Below are 12,395 nucleotides of genomic sequence, written 5' to 3' on the forward strand. Positions count from 1 at the left end.
ATAAGCGCAAAGCACAACATCAACATCAAATCAGTCAACAACAGTTTTTGTTAAAAAAAAAAAAAAAAAAGAAAAAGACTAAACTGCACCAGCAAAAAAGGACCTTCTAAATCTTTCTGAAGAGCACCATGGCATTAAAAGTCTGTCAGTAAAGTAGCTCTTCAGCTCACTAAAAACACTGTACAATGGGTGGTCCTCATTATGCAGGACACTCCTGAGTTCCCTTCATGACCAGCCTCTAGTGATATAGCAAACCTATTCTCAGCAGATAAATTGTCTAAGAGGTTTGGCAGTTTTGGTTAAAATGACACTTTAGATGTTATACTGGAATCAGACCTTTCAGCACCGCTCTTTATACCAACTAAGTCAAATAGCTGCACATTTATAACACTTCAAAAATGATAACACACAACATAAACAAGCGTGAATTAAAAAGTCGTTTTTTGTGTGTGTTTATTCATCCCAGACACAAGGGGGCGACAGAGTGCGCAGCGAAGTGATGGCGCGGCGTAAATGAGCCGAAGAAGAAGCGATGACCGGGTGTAAACATGGCGTCTGCCTTGGACGATGATGAGATCTGCAATGATGACTACTATTCCCTGTTGAATGTCAGGAGAGAGGTATGCTACACAGCTGGGATCTGAATGGATGTCTGCGCGTACAAACGTCGCAGTCATCCTTTAAGCTTTCTCGGGTTAACGTGAAGCGACAGCCCGAATAATCGGAGTTAATGTTAGCTAGGTGGGCTAGCTTGTGACCCTCGACATTGGTTTCTTGTGGTGTGACTCTTCGGCTGCACACTTTTTTTTTTTTTTTTTGCAAAGACATACAACAGGTTGCATCATGTTGGCCACTTTTACAAACAGGAGCGTTCAGTTCATTAAGTAATTTGCAGAGTCGTGCGTTACTGTGGTAATCTGGCGACTGATGTTAAAGTTATTTTCACTTTCATAATTATCTCATGGACTGTGCTAACCAGCTAATGCTACCATGTAACTGTATGAGTGCAACTGTAAAGGTTGACCATCATCAGATTACACTCTGAATATCTGCCACATGTGAAAATGACATATGTTTACATAATTAAAATCGACTTTGTGGTAGACAGACGTGCTGCTTTGTTGACTGACTGAACAAACAACAATTAAAATGTTCTTATAATTTACATAAAGTCAAGTGAGCATGTAAGAGAAAAGTATTGAGAGAAAAAACAGAATTAATGTTCATTAATCATAAGCAGAGCATCGGCGTTAAAGTCACCATCCACTTCATTTGGTACACCTGTGCAATCTAATTAAATCAAACAACAACTGTTTTAAGTTCATATGTGTTTTTGTTTCAATTCTATGTTATGTTTATTACTAAGGCTGTACTAAGTGGTGGTCCTCCTAATATTTTGTCCCTCTCATGTATGCTAATGGAGTGGACATTATTTATTAGGAACACTAGTCAATATATATAACAATATAGTGCACTAATGTCATTTTATAAAAATTGAGTTTATTTTTAAAATGTAAAATATCACAATCTCCATTACATACCTTTGGCACAAGTGTTTGTTAACCACATTTGAAAGGAAATGTGTGTTAATGTATAGATTCTGTATATACAAGATTATCAGCCGATATATTGATATAGGAATTTTTTTACCCAAAAATCTAGTATGGGTCGGGCCGTAATCATAATAATGCCCTTCATTTATACTGCACCTTTCATTCACTGTGAATCTAAAAACTGCTACAGCTTTATAAAAGCCAACTAAAAATCTTGTTTACATGATAAACTTGAATTCAATGATAGGTTAAAAAAAAAAGTGTAACTGATCTCTTTACAGTAAAAGTACAACTCAAATGACTCAAGGTCTCTTATGTCCATGATCTCACAAATTAAATGTGTTTAGTTGGCAGGAGTCCAGATTAATTTTTTATGAATAGACTGTGATAGATGACCTTTTGTACCAGTCAGTCTCACAACAATGTAATTAGTCTGAATTTCAGCAACATCAGCAACTTAATGTCTAGACTGTTTTGTCACAAGTCATCTACACCCTGAAATGGCACTACAGCTGTCTTCATAGTAGAGCTACAATGATTAATTCATTTGTTGCCTACTATTAAATTAATCTCCAACTATATTAATAATTACTTAACTTAATTTTGAGTCATTTATTAAGAAAACAATACCCTGATTGCGCTTCTCAAATTTTATTTTCTGTTTTTTTTTAAGTCATCTATGACTGCAAATTGAATATCTATTGGTTGTGGACTGTTGGTCGAGACATTTGAAGACATTTGAAGACATTTGAAGTCATCACCTTGGGATTTGGGAAACAGTGATCGACATTTTTCACAATTTTCTGACATTTTATGGAATAGATTAATCAAGAAAATAATCAACAGACTAAATTGATAATGACAGTAATCATTAGTCGCAGTCCTAGTTCGGAGACCAAATCAAGTGCCGGATCATTAGTAAATTAAGTTAGTAATAGGTGGGTTCAGCTGTAGCGACATTATACTGAATACTTTGTATGTTTTTGATCAAGTTTCTCCTAAAGTTTTGTCACACGTGTTTGTTTTGTTTCTGTCTCAATGTTGTGCTTCAGGCAACACAGGATGAGCTTAAAGCGGCATACAGGCGATTATGCATGTTGTATCACCCAGACAAACACCGGGATCCTGAGCTCAAGCTACAGGCACAACAGCTTTTTAACCTCGTACACGAAGCTTATGAAGGTAAGAAAAGCTACGGTCGCATCAATCAGTCGTCAGGTGTGCACGTGAAGCAGACGCGTTGAACATTTTATGATCCTCATTGACACATTCAGATTCATAAACAATTTCTACTGTTTGTTCACATTATTAATGGTAATCCATCTCTTTACAGTGCTTAGTGACCCACAGGCCCGAGCTATCTATGATATCTATGGCAAGCGAGGTCTCGATGTTGAAGGATGGGAGGTAAGTCCATTAGTGACTTAAGAACGTAATCCCTCAAATAAGCCAGCACTTGATGTTAGAGTTGACAGTTTACTATTTACTAAGAGCAAAAAACATACTCTGACGACTCTCGGACGTGCAGTTTAAGTCGCTTCCAACTAAATTTCACAACCACGATCGTCTTATACATTTTTAAAACTACTTTGTGTTGAATTTATTATAAATGTCATATGTGTTTTGCTAGCCAACTGCAAACAGAACCAAATGTCATGTAACAAAAAAAAAAAAAAAAATCTATTCCACATGTCTATCTGTGTGGAAAAATTCAGTATGGGTTTGCAATTTTCATTTAAACTCTGAGAAAGCGCACACAGTGAGGTGCAGATCAATGTGAGCTTCAGAGCAAGGCCATCAACATTAAAGAGGCAACTCTTCCACAGTACACCTGAACACACCAAATGTTTCTGGCTTTCTTGCCTTCCTCCGGAGTGATCTGGGTAGCGTGTTTCCATTTGAAACCATGGGTCAGTAGAATCAAGGTTTAAAGAGAAAAAAAGGCATATGCTTCCTTATAATCCATACCAGGTTTAGTCTGGACTGAACATTTCTTTAGGTTCTTGACAACTTCAACAAATCAATATGTTTTATAAATTACACATTTATGCACATCTTGCTTGTCATTTGGTATGCTTGAGATTAGTGGTTCTCAATTCAGAGGATTTATTTTCTTGACTCAAATCTTTGCTTTTTTTGTGTGAATTCATCGAAGTTAAAAACAAACAAAAAATCAAATATAGAAACTGGTTACAACTGGTACATAAATGAAGCTGGTTACGAGGGGTCAGAAGTAGACATTGCTGCATTATAAAGGCCTGAAAAGGTTAGGAAGCAGGGCTGCATACACAAGTCTAAAATTTCATTTTTCATATGACTTTGGTGGCAAGCAGCCTTAAAAATATGATATTACCTTTTTTTAAATGCCTATCCATTCAAGTAGTGCAATTCATGATTCCACTGAGCTGGTAGTCTGACATGTAGCACTCAAATGGACACATCAGAAGCACATCAAAAGAAATGATGTGCATAAAATGAGCCAGCTCTTAATGTGGTTAATCCTTTTACCGCCTTCCTCTTGAGAATAACGTACTTAGTGGAAGAATACACAGTGAATCAAGGAGTATAAACCATATATCTACTGTATATATGGCATTAATAAACAAACAGATTTTGGGCATTGCAGTCTCAGGACATAAAACCTGCATTCTTACTATAAGACTTTCAACTGCTTAACCGGCATGAAATACTTTTTGTTTTGCTTCTCTAAAAACCACTGGTATGAGCTTGACAGTAAAAAAAATTATGACACTTATAAATATTTTCACAGAAAGAACATAGGGGGTTGTGAAATTTCTTCTACTGCAGCTTTTTTTTTTTATCTGCCACCTGTGAAGCAGCCAATCTACCATTTCCTTTGCATTCAAATCCTATCTTCTGACTCCAGGTGGTGGAGAGAAAAAGAACCCCTGCAGAGATTCGAGAAGAGTACGAGCGTCTTCAGATAGAGAGAGAAGAGAGAAGGCTTCAGCAAAGGACCAACCCAAAGGTATGCATGGGGGTAGATAACAAGCCTCATATACAACTCAATGTGGTTTAAAGAGTCATTAGGAATCTGTGCATGTAATATACATTATTCATGAACACAGTATTGTTTCCTGATCATATAATACACAGGGAACGATTAGTGTGGGTATTGATGCCACAGACCTCTTTGACCATTATGAGGAAGACTACGAGGATATGGTCGGAGGGGGCGTGCCACATGTGGAAATCAACAAGATGCACATATCACAATCCATAGAGGTAAAACATTGCTCTGCATGATATTTACAATGATGTGGTTTTGGATGAATCAAACCTCCGCTAGTTGTAAGGAAAGATGTTTGAGCTAATTCTTTACAGTTGTTGTATGTGTTCTACTACAGGCTCCTCTCACCACGACCGACACAGCCATTTTGTCTGGCTCCTTGTCAACCCACAACGGAAATGGAGGTGGCACCATTAACTTGGCCTTGAGAAGAGTCACCTCGGCTAAGGGGTGGGGAGAGGTATGCTGCATTCTTACTGGGCACCACATGCACTGATCTTGTAACGTACACTATAAATAGCACACTTTTGTTTCTCTGACTATGTCACAAATAGAGTTGTCTATGTCTATGTGGTACAACAGGAATTGATGTCTTAAGATTTGAAATGATGTTTTTTTTTTTTTTGTCTTGTGTGTACGCAGGTAGAGTTTGGAGCCGGAGACACACATGGACCTCTCCTCGGAATGAAGATTTTTCGAAACTTGACACCTCGCTTGTATGTCTAAAAATATGAGAGAAAAGAAAATCAATAATCGTTGTTTTCACTACAACGTGAAGAAGTCGGTGACATATCTTCCTTTTTTTTTGTTGCCTCAGCTTCGTGACAGCTCAGTGTGGACTCCAGTTTTCATCCCGAGGCGTTCGTCCTGGGGTTACCACAGTGCTGGCCCGTCACCTAGACAAGAACACTATGGGCTACCTGCAGTGGCGCTGGGGGGTCCAGTCATCTATGAACACCAGCGTAGTCAGGGATACCAAGAGCAGTCATTTCACCTTCGCAATGCAGGTTAGCAAGCCAGCAGTCATATTTAACTTTTAATGTTGGCCGAGACACCGTTAAATCAACAGCTGTTTGTCACAGTTGTGCCAAAATGATCATTATCATTTCCTTTTTGTCTCTGCAGCTCGGTATTCCTCATACTTTTATGATGATGAGCTACCAGTACAAGTTCCAGGATGATGATCAGACGAAGATTAAGGGCTCAGTAAAGTACGTTGTCAAAATGCAGTATGTGCTATTTGGAAAACATAAGATCACCGTTGTAGGTCATAATTTGTTTTTAGTATGAATTTGTTTTTTGCAGCTACTCAAATTTCAATCCAATTAAAATGTGCAATTGGTGTAAGTAATTTGACAGCTTAAATTAAAGTTTGACTGCAGGTAGAGGAGGTAGTGACTGTGTCTTTTTTATGTTGCAGATCAGGTTTCTTTGGGACTGTGGTGGAGTACGGCGCTGAGAGGAAGATCAGTCGACACAGCGTCCTGGGGGCCACTGTCAGCGTGGGAGTGCCCCAAGGAGTCTCCCTCAAGATCAAGTGAGTGCTGCTCTTTGCTCCATTTTCCTATTTGAGGAAAGGAGGAGGTTTTCCTAAAAACACTACTGCCATGATTGCCCATTGGAGTCATGATGTAACATTGTGTCAGCCAGTTAATTTAATTTTTTAAAACTGCGTCTGTGATGTGGTATACATGTCAGAATTGGACACATTTGGTCCAGGGATATGATTTTAAAAGCATGTGCAAATATACATATAGAGTATGTTTTTATTATTATTATTTTTGGACACTTACAGACTGACTGAACATATCACACAATAAATTGTCTTAACATGTAAGAAATAAGCACACAATTCACTCTCCTGTCTGACCTGGAAAGTGGCAGGTTTTTCTTACTTTGATGTGTTGAGCTGAGAATAATTGAACTTTAGTTACTTTAGTATTCCTTTAAAGGATTGGTTCAAGTCATTAACACAATGTTTGTCTTGCTGTAATCAGAACCTTCAGCACATTTTAATAGCATGGTTAAGGATGCCAGAGCTACATAGTTTTCTAACCTTATATCAAATAGTCAATGTTATCCCAAAATCCTGTTTGACCCCAGCAGTAACACTGTCTGTCCTACCATCACTTGCTGTTCTAGTTTTGTAGTTTTCAACAACTTTCTTTGCTTCTTTGTTGGCAAGATTGGTAAACAAGCAAACATCATTCCCTTTTTTTTAAGCCCACAACCCCTCGCCCTTCCCGGCTAACAGTCCTGGACAGTTTTTCTCCAATCCTCCAATCTCATTACAAAAACTCACAAATCTGGTTTGTGCTCCTCTAGTTCCCTTGGCATTCTTTGTTAAAAAATCTTATTGATTCCATCGGTCCGTGTGTGCTCTTTATAATCAATAACTCATTGACATCTGGTCATAGCCCGACTTATTTTAAACAAGCTGCTGTTTATCCACTTCTCAAAAAAACACACTAATCTGTAATCTTTGCCTCAGAACTAAAAGGCCTATTTCTAAATGGTTGTTTTTTTTATAGCTAAGGCTACTTAGCAAAGTAGTTGCTAAGTAGCTAAGATGAACACAACATTATTGACATGTTTTAGTCTGGTTTCTGTTGCTTGCATTCAATAGAAACAACTTTTCTCAGAGTCCCAAATGATCTGTTAAATCTGGGTGATGCAGGAGAATGTTTTTTTTTTTTTTTTATTGGTATCATTACAACTCAGTGCTGCTTATGATATTGTGGACCACTTTATATTGATGGAGAGGCTCAGGCAGTGGGTCAGAAAAACGGTTATACTGAAGTATCTCAACTCTATAATAGATTGGATGGCAGATCATTTTCTACTGCTAATTAAGTTCTCAATTTTTTTTTCCTGATGACATTGTCTCGAAGGTGATGGAAATTCTTGAGTCTTTATCATCCACTGTTAAACCGACCCTCCATAATCTGGGCGTTTCCATGGAACCAGGCTTTAAATCTTGACCAGCATGTGATTATGTTGTTCGCTCCTGTTTCTAACAGCTGAAAAACATTGCTTAACTCAGGCCCATTATGTACATAATGGGCCTGAGTGGTGAGATGGAGATGATTATACATGCGTTTAATTCCTTCCATCTTGATTACCACAATTCCCTTTTCGCCTTACTTAGCAAGACATTCCTGAATCACTTACAATCCCTAAGCCTAATATTGCCTAATATGAAGCCTGGCATTGTCTTCAGATAAACTGTGGATTTTGTCACCCATCAATTACATTATCTTCTTATGGTCAGTATGAACAGGAGGAATGATTACAGCAAGCAAAACTTTAAAAAATGTGAATCTATCCTTTAATGTTCTGTCATATTCAGAGAAAATTTCCCACAAATATTACATGGAGTTAGCATTTAGCCGTTTGGATATAAATATGAAACCAACTCTCTCTCCCTGCAGACTAAACAGAGCCAGCCAGACGTATTTCTTCCCTATTCACCTGACCGACCAACTCATGCCTAGTGCTGTATTTTACGCCACAGTTGGACCACTGGTTGTCTACCTCGCCCTCCAGCAACTAATTATTCGGCCCTACGTGCGAGCCCAGAAGGAACAGTAAGAAATCCCTGCTTTATGTTGGTTGTTTCATGCAAGAAATGTTATTGGAAGAAGCGCCACATGTATTATTATGGCCAGATTTTATGAGCTCATTTTATTCCTCCATTTATCTTTTAACTCAACAGAGACTTGGAGAAGCAGCGAGAGAGCTCGGCCTCTAACATAACGAAGAAGAAACAAGAGGCAGAGGCTGCTGTGAGTATTTTATAGGTCTTCATGTAGCTGTGATGCCAATCCTGTATCGTGCTTCGGTGTTAGATAAGAGATGCAGGTATTGTGCGTGACTGTCAAGATGTATTACAAGCCCCACACCAGTCAGAAATCTGTAGTAACAAATGGGCTGAGATGGGATTAGATAAGATGCAAAGCCTTAGTGAAATTCATTAGTATAATCCATATGATGTGAAATCTCATTGTTTGTGTCTGTCTTCCTTTCTCTCTCTCTCCCCGTGCCTTTTTTTTTCATCTGTAAAGGTCTTACTCATGCAGGAGTCTGTGCGCAGGATTATTGAAGCTGAGGAGTCTAGAATGGGTAAGATCAGTAATATTTAAAGGATGAGCTTATCCTCAGAATAATGTTTTTTAAGCAGGTTGTGAAACTATTTGATTCTCTTAGATCCTCAACTGCTTTTCATACATTTTAGGTGAAATGCATTGATGCCTGGTTGAATGTTGCGCACAGAGTAGTGTAATTTCTGAGATACAGTGCCCTGTTTTTTTAACTACATGAAACAAAACCAGTCTTCTACTGGCAAAAAAAAAAAAAAGATCACTCACTGTTAAGTTTTCTGCTCCTTATAAATTACCAGTTCATACATCAGAAAATCCAAACTAAAGCCTTTTAATTGTAGTATAGGACACTTACTGTGTGGCCACTGATATCCAGGGTATTCAGGGTGATTTTGTGGGGATATGGGTAGCTTTTTAAACAAGGTTAAAATGGTTAATAGAGAAATATGTTTCAGTGGATTTTTTAATGACCCTCCAGCCTCTATTTTGACTGCTGATAATTGGGGCTTTTTAGTTTGCCTTTGATAAGTACACTAACAAAAAGCTCTCAGCAGACAGTATAATTTCCACCTGGGGAGTTTGGCAAGTGATAATTGGCTTATAGCACCTGTCACTGTAGAGGTTGCTTAGATTTTAGTATCATCAGAGGTCTCCTACACTTTGCACTTGTTAGATAACAGTTAATAACAGTGTGTGAAATGACAGTCACACAGCTGTTCGTCTGCATTCAGTGGACTACACTCCACCAAATGGTAACATTGTTGTCTGCATAGCTTACAAATAAAAAAAATTGTGCTTGTGTTTTTGTTTTTGCACTTGCAAGGTGAATTTAAGAAATTATTATAGGTTCTGTTCTTAACGGTGCGACCAAATGTAATAGCAAGTGAGATGAAAAGTAGTGCTGGTTCATGTTCGACTGTGTTGTAAAAATCTACATGATCTGTCATCCTTGGGATTTCTGAAATGAACTTAAGTATGACAGTTTAGTGACTAATTTGCATTTGGGAACACATTAACATACCACATTAATGCATAACATTTCCAGTTTGATTCACACTGTTCTTGATGATGCTTCCTAAAAATCAGGCCTCATCATCCTCAACGCCTGGTACGGCAAGTTCGTGACAGACAATAGTAGAAAACACGAGAGGGCAAAAGTCATCGATGTGACTGTGCCACTGCAGTGTCTGGTGAAAGATTCAAAGCTCATCCTGACTGAGACTACAAAGGTACGTACATTTCCAAATTCCAACCCGCCAAAGTCATCCAAAACCTACACGATAGACTAGTTTTTTTCTGCCATAATCATAATGTATTTTCCTGTTGTATAAAATATACTAATACATCCATCACAAATACTGGTTATAAATCTATTTGTGTGTTTACAGTTTCTACATGACCTTGTGTTTTGTCTTTTTAGTCAGGACTCCCTGGCTTCTACGACCCCTGTGTGGGGGAGGAGAAGAGCCTGAAGGTGCTGTATCAGTTCCGCGGAGTCATGCATCAAGTCCTGTCAGGAGACACGGAACCACTCAGGATACCAAAGCAATGTAAGTCTCAGCGAGGCACAATCACTCTCTCATAGAGAGACTGTGTCACATTTTTGCCCCCATCACTATAGTGTTTAGCTACTTCAGTGCAGGTTAATGATGTGGTTGATCATATACTCTCTTGAACGAGTCTAACGTGCCCTTGTGTCAGATGTAGAGGTAACTGACAGCGGGGGAAATTAACTTGAACACTTTGTAGTTTGATGCAACATATCTTAAAATATTTTATCTCCACTTTGAGAATGTCTCCTAAATTTCACAGAGCTGTATTACCTGCCACTTTCATGTGCCTGCCAGCAGCATTATACCTGACTTCTTTGTTCTTGTCCTCCGCACAGCTCACAGGATTGATGCAGACACATAGGGGCTCCTCTGCTGACCAAAAAGACACATCTCTCAGCTGTTTGACAGAAGATGGATAAACCTCTGTTTTAGATACGACATGGATCTCTCCTTGTTTCTCAGAAATTGTGCATTTATCTTTTGTCTTTATATCGTTCGTTCAAATATGCAGAGCAGAGTGAAACCATCACAGACTGGATTGATCCTAATTCAGTATCCATGGACAGGGTTATGGCCTGCTTGAAATTCTAATGTGACACCAAAATCAATGGCTGCCATCTCATTTAACAGGTCTTCTAGCCTCATTGGTGTCCATTTATTTTTGGTAGGGCTTGTAATTTATGACCGAGTTCTATGTACTGTATTGTACACAAACTGCAGTGCCTATGTGATTGAAGACATGAATGCACCTCTGTTTATTTGCCATATTATTAAAAATCTCAGTCTCTCTCATGTTGTATAGCCATTTTGGTATTGTTTTGGGGTTTTTTGTAACACTTAATGAAATTATTTGGATTTTTGGTTAAAACCTAATATTGAACATTGTTAATGTTTTTGAGGCATTTGGAGAAATTGCATATGAAAAATGTTTATTGGCCCTGATCTGATGAAGAAAGATTCTTCATGCCGATATCTTCAGATGATGACTACATGCAGATTTTTAAACATACTCTGTCAGTCAAACTGTAACAGTGAAGTCTGAATGATCCCTTCAGTTGTTTGCCAGTTTGCGCGCCACAAACGGAAGAATAATGGATGAACTGAAGACACTACAAGATCAAAAGAGGTTTACTTCTTTTGAAAACTCAAATTGAGTTTGACAATTTAATCACGAGACACAATCTATTTTTACCAAAATATGTTTTCCAGGATGCATGACATGACATGATTTGATGGTTTGACAACTGAATGTAACCAATGAATTATAAACCCAGATGATCAATACAATTAAAAAGGTGTGTGTGTGTAAAGACTACTGTATGTGTATCAGAGGTAAAATATATTGGCCTCACTTAGGAGGGCCTGAGACAGAGTACATGACAGTATTGTAACAGTAGATGAAAGATAAGAAAAAACTTTACTATGTTTCCTAATAGTCAGCAGACAGTTTGACCTTTCAAAGCAAAAAAAACATGTAAATTATAACATTAACAGTAAGGTGCCCATATAAACACTGAAAGAGGTTTTGTTGCTTTAATCATTCCTCCTGTTCACAATGGCTGTTAAAATATCCCCTTCTAGTATTAAAATTAAATTAGTGTAAAATATTAGCCCATAAAGACAGTAAAAAGAAAAAACACAGACAACAAAACACAAAATTTGAACACTAGACCACATAAGGTGAAACAAAGGACAGTTTGAATAATTGAGTCTTATTCTGCGTTTTAAAGGTGTCAGAGACCACAGATTGTATGTCTATAGAAGAGGCACTGCAGTGTCAGAACCACCACTTGAAAGGTATGGTCACCTTTTGTATTTAAAAGTATGGGACAACCAGTTAGCGCTGATGACCTAAGTGACCTTCTGGTGATATAAGGAGGGAGCAGGTCAGCGATGTACACAGACACCTGACCATGCAGGGCTCTATGTGAAAACAAGAACCTTAAAATGAATCCCAAACTTGATAGGAAGCCAAGAAGTATACATATTCACACCTCTGGATTTAAAGACCATAAAATGGGTGTGATGTGAGTCGCCCTGCTGGACCTGGCCCTGCAACAGCTTTCTGCACCATTTCTAATCTAGACAGTCCAGAGAAGACTTGCAGGTGAAAAGGAAGTAGTAGTTTCAATATTCCAGCCTAGATGATATAAAAGTG

At 38.2% G+C, this 12,395-nt stretch overlaps 1 protein-coding gene across 1 annotated transcript; it reads left to right on the top strand.

The window, feature by feature from the left end:
• Nucleotides 1-504: 504 nt before the first annotated feature.
• dnajc11a (DnaJ (Hsp40) homolog, subfamily C, member 11a) lies at nucleotides 505-11,541 on the top strand. Its single transcript, XM_053317398.1, has 16 exons — nucleotides 505-620; nucleotides 2,606-2,735; nucleotides 2,887-2,960; nucleotides 4,441-4,542; nucleotides 4,671-4,799; nucleotides 4,922-5,044; nucleotides 5,227-5,300; nucleotides 5,402-5,591; nucleotides 5,710-5,795; nucleotides 6,005-6,121; nucleotides 8,016-8,171; nucleotides 8,300-8,369; nucleotides 8,649-8,706; nucleotides 9,771-9,913; nucleotides 10,105-10,234; nucleotides 10,573-11,541. The coding sequence occupies exons 1-16, from the start codon at nucleotides 549-551 to the stop codon at nucleotides 10,596-10,598; spliced, it is 1,680 nt and encodes a 559-aa protein (XP_053173373.1). The 5' UTR covers nucleotides 505-548; the 3' UTR covers nucleotides 10,599-11,541.
• The last annotated feature ends 854 nt before the right edge of the window (nucleotides 11,542-12,395 follow it).

This window comes from Scomber japonicus, chromosome 4 (genome assembly GCF_027409825.1).
Source record: "Scomber japonicus isolate fScoJap1 chromosome 4, fScoJap1.pri, whole genome shotgun sequence".
In the NCBI taxonomy this organism is placed as follows: domain Eukaryota; kingdom Metazoa; phylum Chordata; class Actinopteri; order Scombriformes; family Scombridae; genus Scomber; species Scomber japonicus.